Genomic DNA, 22,004 nt, shown 5'->3' with positions numbered 1-22,004 from the left:
TGACATATGTTCTTAGTTTTAGTGACACAAGTTGGAAGTGATACTCGACCCTCCTATTTACTACTCAAATCAAGTTTTTGTACATTTTAACATAGGTTACAGGGTAACAATTAAAGTATTACTCCCTCATATTCTTTTAATTAGTCCCATTTAGCTTTTCACTAATTTTTAGGTTGGTCAAATGGGACCCGTTAGAAAAAAAAGAAAAAGTGTAGTAAGTAAATTGTTAATGGCTTTTCATTAGATAATTGTAATAAGGTAATGTGAGTGAGGGTAATAAAGTAAAAAATACACATTATAAATGAAAATGTGACTAATAGAGTGACTTAACTCTATTTGAAAATGAGACTAATAGGGAGAATAGGAGGGAGTATTATGTGTTCCTATTTCATTTACTCGGTGTTATTGATTTGTTCTCATTTAGACAGGGTTTAGGATTAGAATTACACAATATTACTCTTGTAGTTACAAAACGGTTGTTTTCAACTAACATTTGATAGCAAATATCATCTGTAACGTCACTTTAGTAAGAGGTACAAAATGATTTCACGAGTGATTTTCTTTAGTTCGTAATGTCACTTCAGTAAAATCGACCGTATTCCTCTAGCCCTCCCTGTGAAGGGAGTACAGGTTTGAATTATTCGTCATTTTTTTTTACTCAGACCCTGCTTTCGAGCGGGATATTGGATATGATAATGATGAGTCTGAAAAACAAGGCTCTGGCCACATTGAGAATAGACTAGAGCATAAATAACTTGAGATATGTACAGAATGAACATTGTTCCCCTTAATAATATATATGCATATACAAAATGCAGTAACAATTAACAACTTACAAGATAGAAGAAACAAGAAAACATAAGCACGTAAGAAAACATAAACCATTTTAAGATTCAGGGGACATAGATTGAATCAGGAGATACAGAAATCATCTGAAGAAGACTCGAATTTGAGAAAGTCTCCTCCAATGCGGGGCCCCATCTACTACCTCCATCGATGCTGTCCTTGGTGATGTGCACGAGTTCTTGAGCAACATCGAGCATCCTAAGCTTTCCGTCCCCACCAAATAGCAAGCAGCGCATAGCGATATCAGCAACTCTGTGAATCTGTTCTCGTCTATAAGGAGGTTGTTCGTGGTAGTAAAGAAGGGGATCGACGATCTCCTCTAACTTACCGTCCCTAGTCTTCTGAAAGGCGATTGTAGGCATATCTATGTGGGTTGAGCCCGAGATAATCTCCAAAAGAAACACACCCAATTCATAAACATCAGTGTTATACAAATTTATGTCACTAAACAACCCAAAACAGGCTAGTTTGACATTGAAATCTAGGTCTAGAAATATGGTACTTGTCTTAAGATTATGATGGGAAACAGGAGGAGAAACCTCATGTTGTAAAAAAGCAAGTAAACTAGCTGTTTGAGCAGAAATGCTTAACCTTTTGTACCAATCAAGCCCAATATTTTGATCTTTCCTTTTGTGCAAATGGTGTTGAAGGGTTCCATTTTCGGGAAATTCATACACAACCATAGGAGAGTAACCAGAGTCGATACAACAACCGAAGATATGAGCTAAATTGCGGTGCATTATGGTGGATAAGAGCTGAACCCGTGTCAATACTTGCATGAGCTCCTTCTCATTCTCACATTTCACCCTCTGAACTGCAATGTGACAACCGTCTTTAAGGGTTCCGGTGAAGACACTGCCACCACAACTTTCCATCACTTTCTGCTCGTCGTTGAATCCATTTGTGGCTTCGTCTAGTTCATGTAAGGTGAAAAGCCGCGTGTTACAAGATTTTCGGAATGATAATGTGCTGCAATATTCCGGCTTGTGGGAACACCCATACGCCGTACATTTCACTGACCTTTTTATCATGCATAGAAGGGCAAACAATGAGGCAAGGGCTAAAGCTGATGTCAAAACTCCTGCTAGTATTATCATCTTCCTTCTGCTGTGTCTTCCTGCTTCACAATCTGTACCAAATTCTTCCTTTCCATCCTTGAAGCATGCTACACAAAAACATTACTTCCTTAACAGAATAAGAACAAACTAAAATTTTTATACACAATCCCACTAAACCAAATCATAGATAGATCGTCATTGATCAAGAATCAACTCGACTACCATTATTATGTTTTTATAATGTCATACAATTCAACAATAATAATAGGATTTTTATATTAATTAATGACCTAGGCTATGGCCTTTGCAGGCGTGAGCCTAGATTCTCCCATGATTATTGTCACAAATATTGAGATAGATCTTTATGGACCAAGAGTCAACTCGACTTCCATTATTCTGTTTTTTTGTTATACAATTCAACAATAATAGAGTTTTTTCATCAATATCCCAGACTACGACCTATGCAAGTTCGAGCCTAGATTTCCCATGGTCATTGTCGCAAATATTGAGATAGATCTTTACGGACCAAGAATCAACTCGATTATTACTATTCTGTTTTGATGTTGTACAATTCAACAATAATGATAGTATTTTTTATCAATGACCATGGCTATGACCTATGCAGGCCTGAGTCTAGCTTCTCCCATGATCAATGTCACAAATTTTGAGATTTATTAAGGTATACATGACTTATTAATTCATCAATGAGCATATAATCATGTTGGCTAAGCAAAAAAAGAAATTACTTCTGACACTAATAATTTCTCTCGTGGATTTGTTTTGGTTCATAGTTAAGGTGTTGGCATAGTCATTGTCATATAAGCATTAACATAGTTAGAATATAAAATAAATAAAATTACATAATAAGTACATAAAAGTGGCAAAACAAACATCAAAAATCAATTAATTCTATAATATAGAAGTATAAAATTGAAAGAGAGAGCAAGATGAATACAGGTAAAGAAACTCACATTTCAAACATCCAGTAGAATTGACATAACCATCTCCCACAAAACCATCATTACATAAACACCTAAATCCATGCTTAACAGTAGTAGCATTCACTTTATGTGCATTAACATCACAAATTTCTTGAGATGAATTCATAGGAAATGCCCATTCCAATTTTACCCCTCTTTTCCCAGAATTCATTCCTCTTGGAACAACCCATGAAGAAAAACCCCTGCACTCAAACTTAGAAAACACATCAAAATCATCTCCAATATGCCATACGCTATGATCAGCTAAAGGATAACAACAAGCTGGCCCGCTCCCATTCCCATTCCTATCACAACCAGGCAGATCATTAGCTTCACAATTAGCCTTACACAAAAAAGAATCCTCACAATCATACAAACCAATCACATTATCACTAGAAATCCCAAAACAATCATTCCCTCTCCCTTTAAACCCAAATGAGTTCAAATCATTATAAGGGCGGCAAGTGTTAGAAAACCCAGGAAAATCTACCAAAACCCCATCATCAAAGAATTCCAAAACTCTATAATTTTGGGAATCAATGTTGAGGTAAGGGGAAGTTGAATTAATACAAGTGAGTTGAAATAAATTAGATAAAGGTGGGTTATTAGACCACCCACATGATACATTATTTATGTAAAATGGGAATGATACTTGAAAACTACCACAAGTTTCATTCTTGCAATTTTGATGATTAAAGGCTGTAACTTTATCATTTTTAAGTGATTTTTGGATGAAATTAGAAATGGGTATTGCACCAAATTGCCCAAAAGTCATGAACAAAGTGAATATGAAAGCATAAATTAAAGTGGGCATCTTTTTTTCCCACCAAAAATGGAAATTTTTAAAGAAAAATGATGGTAATAAAAACTAAAAAAAAAGAGTCTTTCTTGGTGGAATGAATGTAAAAGTGGAGAAAGGTTTAATCTTGCAATGTTATTGTGTGATTTCTGATTTGTGATTAGTAATTGCATTGATTAATTAGTTTAGGAGAAGAGTTAAAGTTGCATTGGAGTTAAATCCTTAGAAAAGAGGGAAGTGAAGACGGTTGGTCTCAGTTTAGGCCTACAAATACTATGTGGGTTTGAGCTTCTCACCCCCTCGAGGGGTGTACTAAACTTGGATTTGGGGGTGAAATTTGGCTTTCAAGGTATTCATTATTCAATTCATACTCCTATTAAAAGTCTAAATCAAATATGGTTTCGAGCTTTTTGTCTCCAAAATAATTTTTTTATTATTTCAATGGAATTTTTTTTTAATTGTTTCAGGGTATTTGGCAAATAATTCATAACTGATTATAATGTTTGATTTTAAACACGATGTAACTAACAAATAGGATATCTGAAGTTGTAACTCTTGAGACACTAAAATAATAGAGATAAAATTTAGAAATGAATAAAAATATAAATATGAAATTAATTAACTGCTTTATGAGTATTTTATTATAAAATAGCTTACCTTTTAATGACCACGACTAGAGTTACAAACGAATATGTGATATTTAATTTTAAATAATATTTCAAAGTTGAGATTTTAGGTTAAAATATATTCAAAAGTTGATATTTTTAATTAATATGAAAATTAAAATTAATAACTCCAATTGGCATTTTAAATAAAAAAAATCCAAACTTCAATATATTGTCTAACAATTCTAACTTTTGGGATATATTATTTTAGAAGATCTAACCTATTAGTGATAAAAACTCTAAGAGGTAAAAATGAATATGCGACATCATTTTAAATTTTTAAAATAAAATTTAGGATTCTTAATTAAATTTTTTAAAAAAATTTAGGATTCTTAAATAATATTTCAAAGTTGAGATTTTTAAAATAAAATGCTCCAACAGTTAGAATTTTTAACTAATATCTCAAAGTCGAAGTTTTTAGAATTAAAACATCCATAGTTGGGAACATTACTGTCGATTTTCCTACACAAATTTTTATATGAAATGGTCTCACCGTGAGACGTTACTCATACATGAGTTAAATAGCCCAAGAAATGATGTAATTATTAGCATATAAACTATTTATTTTGAAGTCTTCTCACCAAAAAATAGTATCTCACAAGAGCTCTAGTAATTATTAATTGACCAAGAACTTTTAACTTTTGTCAATTCTTTTTTTAGAAAAGAAGTCATTTAAAGTTTCTCACAAACCATAATTTATACAACACAAAAAGTTAATAGCTTATGATACATTAATACTCAATCAAATTAATAGATAAATGTCATTATATGTTTATAACTATACACTACTTCTAATTTTAGATATTTTTCAAGTATTTATACATTAAATTGGTTCAACACAATAATCTTTTTTTTATCATATAATATTTTAACAAATATACCAAAATTTTTAATAGTCAGAAGATCGAATGGAGTCATTCTAATATGCGCCTCAACACCAGATCAAGGCGAGGCATGAACATGAAATTTTGTCTGGATTTCACTTAAAATAATTACCAGATTGGCAAAAGTATGGCCCCAAGGGTAGTCCAGAGAGGTGCGACCGATTGGGGCAAACTATGACAATGGCTTTGCCTTATTTCGTCTTGTCACAACTACCAAACACCCACAATAATGTAAATCTCCCAAAGGAAAGAGAAAAAAATATTTTGAGACTACATGATTATTCAATAAACAAAATCAAATAGTTTACTGCATGTAAACATTTGTGGTCACTACATGAAATGAATGCTAAGGTTCCAACTTTTTTTCTACATCAGAATAAAATTCTATGTCTTCACATCCTCATTGCTTCCATCAAAATTAAAAGTCCAGCCGGGAAAATCGGACTCCGAAAACAAAGAGGTTGGTGTTGTTTTATAAAATGCAAGAGGAACTTGCTTGACCCTCCGCCTCATCTGCAATTAAAAATGAGAACAGTTTGACAAGTTTTCAGGAAAAGTAGAGAATCGTATCGATAATTTAGACAACAATTTGTCACGGGAAAAGTTCCACTTCTTATGTGATGTGATCTATTGTGAGTAAAAGAATCGAGTTTCTGATTAGCCCTTATGTATGTAGCATGCTTTAAAATTAAGTCATAAACAAGATACACTCTGAATCAAAACAACTTGTTTACCTATAATTTCTTTCTTCCCTTTGTTTGCCTTTACAAAAACAAGATCTAGTAAAGATTCATCAACACGTATGTCAACGAGCTTAATTCAGAAGTCATTTTGGGTTGAAAATATTATCTACATCACAGCCCTTGCAGCTCATTCATTATACACGATAAAAATCCATATCTAAATACACCAAGTTTCGATTGAGGTCAAAATAGTAAATGTGATATCAATTGTATTGAAGATTTAAGACCAAATATATCTGGATTAGATTATAAATAAAGTATTTAAAGACAATTCAAAAATCAACACTCTTAGAAAGGCAGGAATTTGCGTTCCGCACCTCACCCTCTATTTATCATGTCACTCATAATTGAAATTGCCCTTAATTTACCAGAGCAAAGAAATAAAAGTATCAGCATCTTACCTCTTCCCTGAATATGGTAGAATATGAACCAGAACTGAAGTCACTAATCATTACTTCGGTAGTTTTTGCTCTTACTGTCAAATCATTCTCAAGTGACAAAACAAATCTACAAAGGAAAGATAATAGAATGAAAATGATATAGTTGAATCATTCACAAGTGACAAAAGAATGTTCAAGGCAAGATCTTAGATTGAAATGATATAGATTGATAGATAGATACATAGAGATATTAGATAGCTAGATAGATAGATAGATAGATAGGATGAACAGCAGGGTGTGAATATTACGCAAAAATGAAGGCCATAGCAGCATGTACCTGGAAACAGGAGGACAATAGTGGTGACGCAGTGTGTCAATCTCCCAAAGAGAACTACCTGTTCCAAATACATTGTTTATTGCGTGCATACTTTTGGAAATTGTTAATCAGCAATCACCATCACCAAACAATATTCAAGGATTGTTTCACAAATAGGAAATGGAAACTGTGAGTCTAAATGTGGGTAATATAATCTTTAAAAAAGTCTTATCCCATGTTGGCAATATAGTGGGAATAAGGTGGAAATTATTAAGTCCATGCTTGATATTTCAAAATAACCAATTTAACCTTTTGTGAGAGAATTCATCTGAAAATACGACCTTCGTTAGAAATGCATACTATTCATAAATAAAGATTAAAATGTTACTAATGCCCAAGAATAGCATAATCAAGAGGGATGTTATTAGATTCGTCTCAATGCCTTATTAGTTTTATAACGTCAATTTTTATAGTTTTTACTCTTATTAGATATAAGATAATTGAAGAAATTTAAAGTCAAAGTTGAGGATTAAACAAAATACAAATAGTGCAAGTAATTTTATATGAAGAAAGTATGTAGAGTTATCCCACTTAGTATGGACAAATTTATCATTGTAAATAAAAAGCCTCATTTCTAAAGTCCTCTCTCCCCAAAAACACTTTTCAATGGGATTTGACATATTATAGTTCCCTTCCCCATTCCCAATTCCACCAAACAAACATGGATTTTGATAAAATTAACTCTCAATTCCCATTCCCCTACCCAAGTCCCTTCAAACAAAAAAAAAAAACTCATTGTACTGAGACATTCAGTGACAATAAACTATCACAGATTCACAGCATGCACCTCAAACCAAAATCATAAATCAAGATGCTTACTCATAGCCTTTGACCTCAAAGGATCACTTTCCTCATTATTGAAAAGATCAACTCCTTGTTTTCCATTGGTCACATTAAAGGCATGACCATCATTTCCATCAGAACTAGAAGACTCTTTCTCCGATTTTGTGTCATAACAAACAGTTCCTTCACCAGTTTCCTACAAGAAAGGAGAAATAAAATTAGATGCAAATGATCTGGTTTTTTTTTTTTTTTTTTTTTTTGTTAAAGGAGCTACCATATGAGCTAAATTAATGCAAGAGCAAATAAATAGAACTCAAATCAAGGACCACCAAATACCCTGGGCATGAACTTACTTTTAAGGAAAAAATATTTTTAGAACATACAAGGTTAGGGATGAGGCATCCCTGAAAAGAAGGCGTGAACCTAAGATTAAAACTTACGTACAGCAAAACAGAGCACTGCAACCATAGTAACAATGAATGGTAGGGTAAAATTTTGGCTACTGAATCTCATATCAAAAGCATAGATGGAGCAGAAAATAACACGAAATGCAGCACTTACGATGAAAGATTAAAAAAAAATAAAAAAATAAAAAAATAAAAAAATAAAAAAATAAAAAAGAGCACAATATAGGTCATCAAACATATTATAGATTGGTTATTAACCATAGTTCCCTTTTAAAAGAGAAGACAAACAAAAACAGACTAATTGCTTGACACATAGATCAAAAAGCTACATCCATGAAATATAATTGCCTTTTTACATGTTCAATTGCAGAAAGATAATCTACCTGATGAACCAAACAGTTGATTGATGGATGTCTCCGTAGAAGATTGTGTATCAATGCTATAATAACCAGTACTCCAGAAGGAGGGACTACAAGAGAAAGTCTGCTCAACTTCTTTGTGAAAGCAGCCGCCAGGTATGCAGGAAGAAGTGGCGATTTCAAACAAGAATCAAGCAGCTACATAAAAGAATTACACATATGTGAAAAACAAAGATGAGTTTAAAGAGAAGCAACAAAAATAAAGTCCATACAATCCTAAGCTCACCTCAAAGAATCGTGCACGGTGTTTTGCCATAAATATGGAAGGTATTAAGAGAGCATAAAGCTTTTCATAAAAGTTGTCATATTCCAAGCCATACTTGGTCATAAGAATGAAAAGACCGTTCAGAGCCATGACGCTGACAACTCCACCAATGTCATAGGACCTTGTCAAGAAGTCACTGCGAATCCCCAAGTAAAGAACTAAAAATCTTAGGCACACAACTTAATGGATTCAAGTGAAAACTGAACAAGAATTCATAAAGTTTACTCACCACAACATGACAGGCTCGGACAGATAAGGAATGACTGCCTGATGCAGATTCACGAGCACCTGAGCATCATTGCAAGCTTAGAGGATGAATGGGCAGGTATACTACACTCATGTTTCACACAAGGGCTAAACTACCCCAGGTTGGTCTAGCTGAAACAGCCCCAAAGTCGGTGTGATTTTAAGCATCTTTCTTAGTGTGCACATAACCAAATATTATACAATTACTGATCAACCAACAAAAAGATAATACAATCTTACCTCCTTGTAGACTTCAAGAGAAAGTGGTAACCTAAGAAATGATGTCCAGCCCTTTGTAAACTTCAATTTCATCTTTTTTGAGACAATACTCATAGGAACATCCTGGAAGGCATCAAAGTTTAAAATATAAAATTTCCTGCTATGATCATGATAAAATCAAAATTAACAATTTTTTATTGCAACACATACAAACAAACTGATAGCAGGAAAGCAGAAACTTAAAAGGGGAGTTAGCATGATATCGAATAAATTGGCTAAAATAAAATAAGTGGAACAGGAATTACGAAAAAAGGCAGTTACTTATCAAATACAGAATAAATTGTTAAAGTAGAGAATATCAATGTGATATAGTTGAATCATATGCCACCTATATATACAAAGACCTATCATCAATCATTTCAGTTAGTTGCTTGGTTGAAAGTACTCAATATTCAAACATAATTGGATTTCAAAGAGAAAACCAACAAGAACTCAACAAACACTTGATACTCTTAATCCTCAAAAAGAAACACGTGAAGAAAACATTGAATAAAGAATACTAGTGTTTTGAGTAGGGATGGTTGGCGGATACAACTTGGCGGGCTTCGCACCACATCATAATTGGTGGGCAGTGGGTGGGTATGGGTATGGGTATAAAAGGGCAAACCCTTCATGGGTAGTGGGTAGGTGAAAGTACTATAAGGTCATACCCGCCCTGGCTCGCCACATATATTTTATTTAATATTTAATTTTTATATAAATAAACCTATTCTTGTTGGCAGAATTTAAATGTTCAAATCAACTTAAAAATATACAGCCATTTAATTTCAACTTAATATCCCCATCATCATTCTTCTAGCCCAATATGCCCAAGACACCGTTGTAAGAACAATAATTCCCATGAGAATAGTAAAGATTAGACAATGGGATCTTTATCAAATAAGACAATATGCCCAAGACACTCACTCACTTAAAGTCTAAGACAATCATACACATACTCATACACTCATACCATTTGCATCCCTGAAGTTTCAAACTCCTCTCTCTACTAGACGTGAGAATATCACGAAAGGTCACTTCAATAATGAACGATTTAAAATTTTATACTTAAATGGTGATTTTTTAATTTGTTTGGTTTTATTTCTTATTTTGTTAGATTTTATTCCAACCCCTAAATTAGATCTTATTGTTTGTAAGATTTTCACTTATGAGTGAGGTTGCGACAAAAACAAAATTGGGTGTCATAAGCACAAATTAAGAGGACTATATTTATATACTAGAAAGGAATACAAAGAAAATATAAAAACGAATAGGAGAAGAAATATAAGCTAAATGCAACTATTGTAAAAAAAAACAACTTGCAAAGGGATCAAAGGTGGGTACAAGTCATTTAACTGAGCATACAAAGAAATATGCCAAGAGAAATTGCTTAGATCTTTGTCAAACAAGATTATTTGGGTCACAATGCATGCCGAGGGATTCAACTGAGACTCTTACTTTGGCACTATATGAATTCCACCAAGATAATGGTAAAAGAGACTTGGAGAATATGATCATCTTACATGAATACCCTCTTTGTATGGTTGAGCATTATAGCTTTAGGAAGTACTTTAAGACAATACAGACAGGATTTTTAAAGTATCTAGTTGTAACACAACCAAGCAAGATACCATGAAAAGATATGAGGAAGAAAACAAGAAAATCGGCATATTGTTGAGAAAAGCAAAGAGTATGATTGCTTTGACTACTAACAGCAACTAATCAACAAAAGGGATACATTGTAGTGACTTGTGATAGGGCACTTCATTGATAATGGATGGAAACTTCAAAGTCGAATATTTGGGTAACTTTTTGAATTAACAATATTATTACTTGTTTGCGTCTAGAGTATTGTTACATGTTACATGTTACGGGTTACTTGTTTGTTTTCAGGTATACATATTTGTTCATCCAAATCATCTTAATTAAGATAGGTTTGTGTATGTCACTGCTACTCGGTGTGCCTTATGCTCTAAAAGAATGCATCCATTCTTGAAATATTGTATATTGTCAATGATGCTATGATGGATATCTTGCTTGTTGAATTACCTTATAAACACATTTGTTACATGGACATTTTTTTACATGCGTTGCTGTGCCCACATATTAAATTTGATTGTTCAAAAGGGGTTAACTGAAGTGCTCAAAGAAGGTCTTCATAGAATTAGGGATAGTGTTGTCTCTTTTGGACTTCAGATAAACAAGCTCAAAAATTTGAACAAGTAGTTGACTAGTTTCTGATAGTTCGAAAAAATTTGAACTTGATTGTAAGACTTAGTGGAAATTCAACCTATACCTTCTTATGGTAGCTTCAAAGTATAACGAGGTATTTGTTGTCTTGAGTTCCCAAGAACCTTTGTATAAAAATCCACCACGTGATGAGGATTGGTAAAAGGTGTACAGAATAAGTGAAGTAATAGAAGCTTTAAAAAGATTATGCTTCAATTCTTTGCATAAAAATATTCCAAAACATACATCTATTTTCCATGTGCTTGCTCACTTAGAATTGCTATGTTAAATTAGCTTTTTTCGCATGATGCTTATAGTAGAATTATGGTGCAAGCAAGGGTTATGAGTTAATGGTCTTATGGGAGTGGCAACTATGCTTAATCCAAGATTTAAGATGAAATAGGCACATTTAATTTTGGCAAAATGTATGATGAGGTTGGTGTCAAGACTGCGATTGATAGAATTCAAGATCTTCTTCGTGAGTGGTGGATGAATATGAATGTAACAATGGTAAGATTAGTACTACAAAGAAACAATATTTTGTTTTCTGAAAGTTTTGGAAAATGGAACAATAATTAAAGTGTTTGTAGAGTACGTGGAACACGATAATGATGAAGAGCCTGAAAAATTTAGTTTTTAGGAGTATCCACCATTTGCATTTTAAGTTTTATTATTATTCCAGATCTTCGTGGTCTGCTGTTGAGATTTGAGAAGCATTTGGGTTTGACACAACAGTTGTTTATAGGATGCTATTTGCTGATGATGTAGCAATTAAAAAGAAATGCAAGAAGAATCCAGCATTATCAAAGAGAGGGAATTTTTATTTGATGTACCTTGTAGATGTAAGAAGCAAGACATTACTAATTAATAGTTGTTTGTTGTTGTCGATTTCTTCAATTAGCACATGAAGCTTGTTCTACAGCCCCCATAAAAGGTGGGTGGGGAAATATCCAACCATGGCTTATACTGGAAATTAGTTTTTTGTTACTGTTGGTTTGTAAGCATTTTTGCACTCATTTCTTTGGAAACTTAATCAATTATTTAATTAGAAAAAACATGGTATTGAGTGCTTGCACTAATGGGCATTGAGAAGCTCTAGAATCTAGATCTTGAAAAAATTATATTCATGTGTTTACTCTCTCCCATTCTACAACTCGACATTGTAAACTACAGAGACAAGTCTTCAAATTTTTGGCTAGCACAAGTGCCCAATCAGTAAATGTTCAGAATAACTGCAAGATGCAGCCAATGTATCAAAAGTAAGATTAATACTATATGATATATGATTATTGTTTTAGGAGAAAATTAAAAAAAACACTAACACTTTTGGTAGACTTCTCTTCTTTCTTCTGTTTCTGTTTCTCTTTTGTACCCATAGAGTCACCTTCTTTAGATAAGAAACCTAATCCATCAAGAACTAAATCAGAATTAGATAGAAAAATTACATATCCATAATGCAAACAGATGGTATAGAAAGAAGGATAAAAAAGCACAGAAACTTCAAAGCAAAAATGTAGAAGGAAAACTACTTAGCACCATTCCATATACGGCATAGCTATGACAGGCTATTGATGAATGATAACAGTTGCATGTAAGCAATAGCTAGGCCAATCAATGCTTTTGAAAATTAAGCTCGGTCTAGTTTTAACAAATGAAATTACGAAGCACTTGGTCACCAGGAATATGGCATTTAAAGCCTTCACAAAAGTACAACGAACACTAAGCAGTGACTCTGGAACATGGTCAAAAGAAAGAAAATATAAAATCAGAATCATTTAAAGGTAATTATTGACAATTAATCCCTATTTGAAACTAACTAGAGTGCATCTTGCATCTTACCTCTGATCCTCATCAAGTCAACACAAAATTGAGCTCTCACTATACCAAACATCAAATTCATAAACAAAGTGTAGTAATCCTATAATGGTCATGCAATTATGAAAATTATATTAAGATGAGGAGGCAAAACAAACTTTCCTCCTCTGGTTAGTCCTTGAAACTTGCAGCCTGTTTTGAGAGGGGCTGGAATAGTGAAGAAATTTTCCTCCCAAACTTCCACTGTTTGAGTAATTAGTTTCTTACATAATGTGAAGGAATCCATACTTACGAATCCATCCCATCCTATTTTGCCATCCAAATGACTAAACTTCATCCCTCCATCTCCCTTCCTTTTCTTACATAATGTGAAGGAATCCAAATGATAACCTAAGTAAATGGCAGATCCAGAACTAGGCAAGTACAAGAAAACACAAAAGGAGATTGGGCAAGAGGAAAATTCTAAAATAAAATAGATATCAAAACCTGATGGACAGCAGAAACTAAAATATCACATGAGATGAGGTAATTCACCTGCACTCCACATCTCGGTAGTAACATTCTCATCCAGGTTTCCTAGAGGAATGCGGGATAAGATGAAGTGGATCTTCTTTATAGAACATTCTAAGCTGTTGCAGAAAAAACAAAAACCAAAAATCAGGAAGGTAGCATGATTACTTCTATAGATATACTACCTCATCCAAAGAAATTTACATCCATCATCACAAACTGAAAAACAAAAAAAAGTAAAAAGAACTAAATAGGAACACATTACATATACTAAATCCTCACAACCAGGGATAGTTCAAGCTTTTCAAGCAATAAATTGTTATTCGACTTCCATTACAGCCATTCAAAGAATTCAAAAGCGATAAGACCCTAATATGTTCCGCCTTTTCCTCTAAAGTTACCACGTTAAAATAATCATGCAGACAAAATCTTATCAAACTATTTGTTCCATCTTAGTTATCACCACTCAACAACATCTCTAGAAATATTTTAGTAAAATCAATATTAGGTAGATTACACATGGAGGACGTTAAGTGCAAGTTTGTATATGTGCATAGGAAGAAGTTACGGAGTTGAAGGCACTGAATTTCGGTAACGGTTGCAAAACAGACTTTTCTAGTCAATGTGAGCAAATATGCGGTAAACTAGAAAATCTTTAGTATTTGGTAGTCATAAGGTGATGTGACCTTGTTTTTGCACTATGGATGAAGGTCGAACACTCTTGGATGATTCCATAGCTGATCAAGTACCCAAATCAAGTTTCATTTTAACTAACAATATACACTCTCTCTGTATGGAATATATAGTTACTTCAACTACATTATGCTATCATTAGTATCATCATTGATAAACCACCAACATACACTTATTTAAGCAATAAGCACTCATGATAAATATTCAAAGTAGAAAAATACTATTCCTTAAACATAATAAAATTAGAACAATTTGACAACTTGACAATTTGGTATAATGGCTTTTTAGTTAGCTTATCCAACTAACTTAAAAGCCAATAAAAATAAACAACTAGTCAAACAAGCTAACTGAAAAAGCAACCATTTACCAAAAACCACATATTATTAGGGCCACACGGGCAACAAACAAAAAGAATAACTCCTAAAATAAGGAGAATAACAAACCAACCTTGCCTTTGAGTCATCTCCATCTTCAGTCAAACGTTTGTCACCTGAAACACATAAAATATTAAAGTTCTACTCTAATGTTCAAGAGCAGCAATCAACATGAGCAAAAGGCAATCAAATACCTGAACTATTGTTTGATTCCAGCGTTTTACATAGTTTGTTAATAGAAATGAAAGTAAAGTAACTGCACCAAAATGTTTAATAAGAACATGATGGAGCACAAAACTATCAGATAAATATAAAATTAAAATTTTCATCCGGTAAAGTCATCAATTATTCACAACATAGGATTACAGCACAATCTACCAACATATTCTTCAACTCAGAAATTAAATGGTGGTTCACATCGAACTAAATGTCATTAGGGAATCAAAAATAGCCATACCGCACATCAATGTACTTAAAATAAGTTGATGCAAGGGATTCTAGTAAGAATTCAACTTCTACGGATGTAGTAACCTGCAAGTTAGAGAGAATGTACATTATACACCAAGCAATCCTACCAAATCTGACAATATGCCAAATACTGTTGTGCCACCAAATAGGGGCAAGAAAAATAAAAATTCCAAAACAACAAAAGCTCACTTACAATGGCTTGAAGAAATTTGTGATATAAAGAAGAATAAAACTTTCCTCCATTCCCAAGCTTCACAAACTCCATTATAGTATCCAATACAACCTCCTGCCAAATAAATGAAACAAAATCAACAATGCTGACCAACATTACAGTAATGCTTCAAACATTTTGGAGAAAGTACTCAAGGATTAACTCAGTTCAGAACATCAGCGTAGTATTATAGATTTCAAATTATACAACAAAAACACAATGACAAATAAGCAAATTATACAAAATTTAATCGGAAAATCATTAAAACATCAAGTACATTAAAATGCATCCTATTCACCATTAAAATTCAAATAAAAAAATATGCTGGTAGAAAGAACAAAATGCTGATAGAAACTAAAGCACTAAACAAAACCATAACACTTTTGAGAAGCTCAAATTTATTAAAGAGCTGCAAATTACTCTGGATAATTCCAAAAAAGTTTGGTAAAATCCAAATTCATATACTCGCTAAATCAACAATCAGTGAAAACCTAAAAAGCCTAAATTTTAGTTTTTTCATCAAATTCAATTCGGATTTGCATAACTTACACGAACAGTTTCCTCGCAGCCAGGAGCAACAGATATTTCAATTAAAGAGTTGACAAGTTCGTCGAACTTAGAGCGAAGCCAAGTACGGTAAATGACATCGGGGTCGGAAGCATCAGTATTGACGGCGGCACCATTAATAGAGGACGGAGGAAGAGAAGGAAGGACGGGAGAGAAGAAGGATTGAAGAGAGAGAAGAGATTCAACAACGTAAGAAGGAGGTGTAGAAGGAGATATGTAAGAAAGAAGAAGAGGCAAATTGTTGATGTGAGCTCGAGAAGACAGAAGTTGATGGCCTAGGGTTTTAAGCTCTGAGAGACTGCGCTTATCTCTCTTCTTATGGCTGTTGTTGGGTTTTGATTTGGATTGTTTGGACGCCATTAATGAGAAGAAGTTCTGCTCTGAGAGGAAGATGATGAGAAAGGGTTTAGGGTTTGACAAATACTCAATTTATAAATTATAAGTAAGACCACCGTCTGCACAAATTTTTAAAAAATCCTAAAATTAACAAAAAAATTGTTAAAAGTGTAAATTTATGAGATACTGCCTCAAAACATTAATTTGTATTAGTTTGATTATTTAATTATACATGTGGCATATTAATTTGGATTATTTGTATCACGGTAACATAGAGATTAAAAATATTTCTAAATAAATGGAGGTGGCGAGTGGCCGCAGGGAAACGATTTTTGGAGTATATACCGGAGTAGTCGTCAATAGGTGAAGAGGTTAAAGGCAACAAGTCGAACGGTTGAAGTCTGAAAATGCAAGAAATAAAATTAGAATTATTTTATCCGGTAATAATATGATTATTACATGTAATGTAGCAGTAAGTTGTAAGTTGGCCGAAGACAATAGCGCGAGTTTTTTGGAGCAACCACTAGCAAACAGTTGGGGCACTTGGTCAAGAAGAGGTTAGGTAAAAATGTGATTTATGTGAAAGTGATAAAAAATACTTACATGTGAATGAAAAAATAAATAAATTAAGTAATAGATAAGAAATAAAAAAAGAGTGAAAAGTCATAACTAAAAATAAAGATGTAACAAACTAGCTGAGACATACCAAATTAAAGGTGTACGTTTAATGTTTGATTATTCCTTACAAATCTAAATCAAACCAAAATAAGTTTAATTTTTCTTTTTTTATCCAAATTTAAATTGTATTTTCTATAAGAATTAATTGCGAATTGGTTTTGCGAATTACAATATTAATGTTTTTTTTTTTTTTTGCAAAATACAGCCTTTAAAGTAGCTTTTTGATCAGTATTCAAGCCAAATAATCGGTTTCGTACAAAATGATCGATTGACCACATTTTTTACCGTTGACTTTCCTTTTCTTTGTTTTAATTTTTTTGTGAGTTTTTTTTTTCTCATTTAATTCCTTTTTCCTACTATTTCTTCCTTATCTGCCGTATCTTCCTGATTTCTTCCTCAACTAATTGATAAGTTTTCGTTAAAAATGGCGTCGGAATTGACTGTTGAGATTTGCCTCCGGCGACATTTTTTTCTCTCGACGGTGAAACCATCGTCGGAGGCCACAAAAGAATCGAAATTCTTGTTCTCCGGTATTGTTTAATTGTGTAAATTAAAGAACCAGAGAATGTAGCTTAAAGTTTTGAAAGTAATGAAAGAGAAATTTGATCTGAAATGGAAAATGATTAAAAAAAGCAAAATTTTGAGAAGAAATAAAGCTTGATTTCAATTCACTGTACCATGTAAAAAAATAATTAAAACTCAAATGAGAGAAAAAAAAAAAACTCAAAGCTTTGGATTAGTGATTACTTTTTCTGCTTGTGAGGGTGAATTTTGAGAAGGAGAGAAGGAGGTGGGAAAGTGATTAAAAATGGTGATGAAGGTGTTGAATGTCTTGCAACAACGAATGACAGTAACTATAAAAGAATCTGCAAGTTCATATCTTTTTTCTACTTCTAATTTCATTAAGCTCTTTGATAGAGTTTAAGTTTAAATCCAAAACTCCATCGACATTTATTAGATATTGTGGTTTTATAAGCTCGTTGATATGAAACAATGGAGGAGGAAAAAGAGAATGGGTTAAATGGTAGAAAAACAGGAATTAAATGAGAAAAAAAAATTAAAAATCACAAAAATAATTAAAAATAAAAAAAAAAAAACAGTCAAAGGTAAAAAGTGTGATCAATTGGTCATTTTGTACGGATCCAGTCACCTGGCTTGAATAATAGTCAAAAAGCTACTTTAAAGGTTGTAATTCGCAATAAAAAACACCAAGGCTGTAATTCGCAAAACCATCAAACATATTGTAATTCGCAATTAATTATTTCTATAATCCAAATTGAACTGAACCGATTTATAGAATATCAATCAAAATTGAACCAATTTTACCGAATTAACTAATTGCATTGAATTGCACCGTATTATATAGGTAGTCATTTAGAGCGTATAATGGTCATCGGAAATGATAATTAATTAAATCAAATAAATTAATTAAATAAATAATTAATTGGAAAATCCCAAAATTGCAAAGTTACTTTTTTTTGTGGAAAGCGTTTTTCACGGATCACGAAAAGGCTTGCGGGTGGCGAGTTTTCAAAGCAAAGTTTTTGTTTTGGAACAAACACATTTCGCGGGTTGTGACTTTTGTCATAGGTCACGAAGTTCACGGGTCACGAAGTTTTTTCACTGGTCACGAGTTTCGCACTGGTTTTTGCAATGTTCATTTTATTTGATTTTGTTAGTTATGCAATAACTACTTACGGTTAATATGGTTATATTAACTGAATAATTGGGATGGATTATATTGATTTAATATTGACATTGATTCGTGAATCGATATTGCGGTTCATAAAGTGACATATTACTTCATGAATGGTTGTATGCTTTTCTATAAATATAGAAGGCATATGTATGTTATTTCTTACATGAGATATATATGGAATATACATGTGATTTGTAAATTTCTTATCCTCTCTAGCACTTTACATAGAGAACTTGCAATTCTCGATTGTAAATTTCCGTTTCTTCTTCCATTTAAGTTTTCTCAAGTTGTTTTAATTTCCTTGTACTAGGAATTTAGTGAAATTTTTTGTATCTCAAAACATATTTCCGATATACATTCCCAAGCACCGTAATAGGGAGGAAATGATGTTTGAGGATAGAGCATCTCGCCTAGAATTTATAACAAGTCACATACAAAATCATTTTGTCACTATGTTCGATATATGGTGATTCCCCATGATGAAGATCATATTTGGTGTATGTTAAATAAATGTTTGAACTTGTCATATATTTTTGTAACCTACTAAGTTTATGTAACTTTATTTTATAAGTTTGATTATTAATTTAAAGTCACAAAATACAACAATATATAGGGAAAGTTGCATGTAGGAAAAGGATCATCATCATCATCCTACCCAGTGTCTCTTACTCATAGAAAACTAAGGACAGGGTTTGGAGAGGGAAAAACGGCGGCGACTCATACCTATAAAGGAGAGCGTGACCAAAGGAGTCCCCCGGCTCGAGGCATGTAGGAAAAGGATCATCATCTTTATTTTGTATCTTTCCTTTCCTAAAGAATTCATGTATTCTTACTTTTCTCTCATTACATGAACAATCATAAGAGTCTAATAAACTCTTTGTTTAACTTTTGATTTTACAATCTACAAGAACACATATACGCATACAACTAGATATCAAACTTTTGAGTGATATTATTGTCGCAAACTAATCTTCAAAGTATTATACATCTTGGTGATCACACAATAATGAGTATATTGCCATATACACAACGAAATACAAATTTGTACTTTGTATTTGTATTGTTTATCTGCATTATATTTCTAATATATCTGGACATAGACAATTCGTTATGCATAATGCTTTTATTGTAAATGTAGCAACCCAACAATTTATGTGAAGGAGGGTAGATTGGTCTAACAACCAAATTATAATTGTATTCATTAACATTTCACAACAAAAGGCTTTACTTTTATCACAATAATAAAAGTAAGACAAGAAAGCAAAACGTAGCTATTTTTATGAAATAAAGAGAAATGTGAGGATGAATTATAGTCGATAATTACTAAACGTTGTGCTATTGAAAGTATTGCATCTCTACTACATTTTCATTAATGTTATCCGTAGGACAAGAAACATTAACTATAGTATTGTCTTGGTTCCTTTAATTTGCCTTAAAAGAGTTAGCAATATTTTTTTAAAACAATAACCTATAATATTTCTCTTCTTCATGTCTTCACGTTTCTTTTATTTACTTAATTTTTTTTTAAATATTTTTATCTACTTAATTTATTTATCATTTGTTTTATATATTCGAAAGTTAAGCACAATATGAGAATTTGTAGCGAATTCATTAGACTATTAGAGTAAATGCTCACACGTGCTGAAAGTTTCATGTAATTGGGTAAGTGGAGTTGTATTTTCAAATGGAATAATTATAAGTTTTAATGTGTGAGAGAGAAATAAACTGTATAATTGTCACAATTGATTTTTTATGTGTCAGAGCTTTGTAGGTTAATTGCAACAATCTCAATGGGATAGAAGGAGAAAATTTTAGTAGAGTGTTATCGATGTGGTATGAAGACTCAATCTATACATCTTAGAATTAAATGAGTCAGGCTTGGCAAAAAACAAGGACCAGAAAAGCTAACACACTCACAAGTTCGAAGGTGGTTCATTATTGAAATTAATTAATTATATTAAAAGTTATGTGTTAAGTTTATAAGTCATATATATCTTCTCTTTGTTGGATATGAACAACTCACCATAATAATGAACAATTCAAGAGTAAAAAACAATTAATATTAAATATTCTCTTCTATTCACTTTATCTGTCCTATTTAATTTTTCAACACTATCCATCAATCACTCTTATTATGTGATTTGTTCTTAATCTATAAGTTACGACATAGTCATGTGAGATCTTGTTTAATTCGTCTTATTGTAAATTTTATTAATATCAACTTTTTATAATTTTTACTCAAGCACAATTAGAGATATTTAAGATTGAAAATATGCATTAACAAATGTGTCAAAACCAAATGAGACAAGTAAAGAGAAGGGAGTAGTAAACAGTAAACAAAAAAAAAAAAAGAAGCGTTGTAACCGAAAGAGTAAACATGAGTTATTATCCGAACTTAAAATACAAATTCTTAAATGAAAAGGTCTCATAATGAGATCATCTTTATTAATCTGATCCATGCACATTAATTTGTTAAAAATCACTTAAAATTTCAAAATAATCAATTACATAAGTGAGTTAATTATATAGGTTTGTCTTATGAGACGCTCTAGATGAGCTAAACTTAAAAAAGGTTAATATTGAAATTCCTTGACTTTTGCGTTGACGAGTTACCATATGTAGCTTGGGCAGCAAGGAAAATTCTCTCTCATCTGTCCCTACATTCACTAAATTGTTGGAAGAATAACTGGATTCACACACCTAGTCTTACACACTTCACTAACTTAACCATTGCTTTGGACTTTGGCTCGGTTTACTCAAGTCTATTTTATAGCAGAAATAGATGAAAATCTAATTTAATTTTTATTACTAATCAGTGATGCATACTCTTTCACCGCAACAAGATATATACTCCTTCTGTCTCATTAAATTTATAGTATTTGTCATTTTGGTCCGTCATATTTAATTTGTATCATTTCTATTTTTGGACAATGACCTACCACTTACTTTTAATCTCATCTATATATTTTATCTCTTTTTTAATTTTATCCACACAATTCATTCTTTATCTTTATTTCTACCATTACCTAACTTTTTCTTAATAAACATCATTTTTCTCTTTGATTCAAACTATACAGGACAGATAAATACTTATTAAAATTTAAGAGTAATACTAATATTTAATTATTACTTTGCAAATTTACTGGAGAGATTGTTGATTTGTTATAAGAATAACATTAAAATTTAAGTTGTACGAATAATATTATAAAAAAGTAAAAATTATGTGAGTCAAAATTTTTATAATGGCGTAGACCATTTCCAAAATATAAAATTTTATAGCAAATTGATTGAAATACACAAAGCAAAGAATAAACT

The 22,004-nt window shown here is 32.2% G+C and overlaps 2 protein-coding genes across 3 annotated transcripts; both read right to left on the bottom strand.

The window, feature by feature from the left end:
• Positions 1 to 49: 49 nt before the first annotated feature.
• LOC130809957 (probably inactive receptor-like protein kinase At2g46850) lies at positions 50 to 3,997 on the bottom strand. Its single transcript, XM_057675835.1, has 2 exons — positions 2,876 to 3,997; positions 50 to 2,011 (listed from the first exon to the last, which is right to left on the bottom strand). Exons 1-2 carry the CDS (start codon positions 3,696 to 3,698, stop codon positions 894 to 896), a joined length of 1,941 nt encoding a protein of 646 aa, XP_057531818.1. The 5' UTR covers positions 3,699 to 3,997; the 3' UTR covers positions 50 to 893.
• Positions 3,998 to 5,314: 1,317 nt separating this feature from the next.
• LOC130809956 (protein NUCLEOLAR COMPLEX ASSOCIATED 4) lies at positions 5,315 to 16,712 on the bottom strand. 2 transcript variants are annotated; one of them, XM_057675833.1, is made up of 15 exons: positions 15,959 to 16,712; positions 15,392 to 15,484; positions 15,188 to 15,261; positions 14,925 to 14,986; positions 14,804 to 14,846; positions 13,688 to 13,782; positions 12,661 to 12,755; positions 9,092 to 9,193; positions 8,835 to 8,893; positions 8,567 to 8,741; positions 8,305 to 8,478; positions 7,551 to 7,710; positions 6,693 to 6,750; positions 6,377 to 6,482; positions 5,315 to 5,745 (listed from the first exon to the last, which is right to left on the bottom strand). In XM_057675833.1, exons 1-15 carry the CDS (start codon positions 16,334 to 16,336, stop codon positions 5,617 to 5,619), a joined length of 1,803 nt encoding a protein of 600 aa, XP_057531816.1. In that variant the 5' UTR covers positions 16,337 to 16,712; the 3' UTR covers positions 5,315 to 5,616. The 2 variants fall into 2 exon arrangements, with proteins under 2 accessions (XP_057531816.1, XP_057531817.1); XM_057675834.1 differs by having other exon boundaries at positions 12,661 to 12,740.
• Positions 16,713 to 22,004: the final 5,292 nt, after the last annotated feature.

This window comes from Amaranthus tricolor, chromosome 4 (genome assembly GCF_026212465.1).
Source record: "Amaranthus tricolor cultivar Red isolate AtriRed21 chromosome 4, ASM2621246v1, whole genome shotgun sequence".
Lineage (NCBI taxonomy): Eukaryota > Viridiplantae > Streptophyta > Magnoliopsida > Caryophyllales > Amaranthaceae > Amaranthus > Amaranthus tricolor.
Note: the sequence above shows the minus strand (reverse complement) of the source record. Positions and strands in the feature narration are given on the sequence as shown.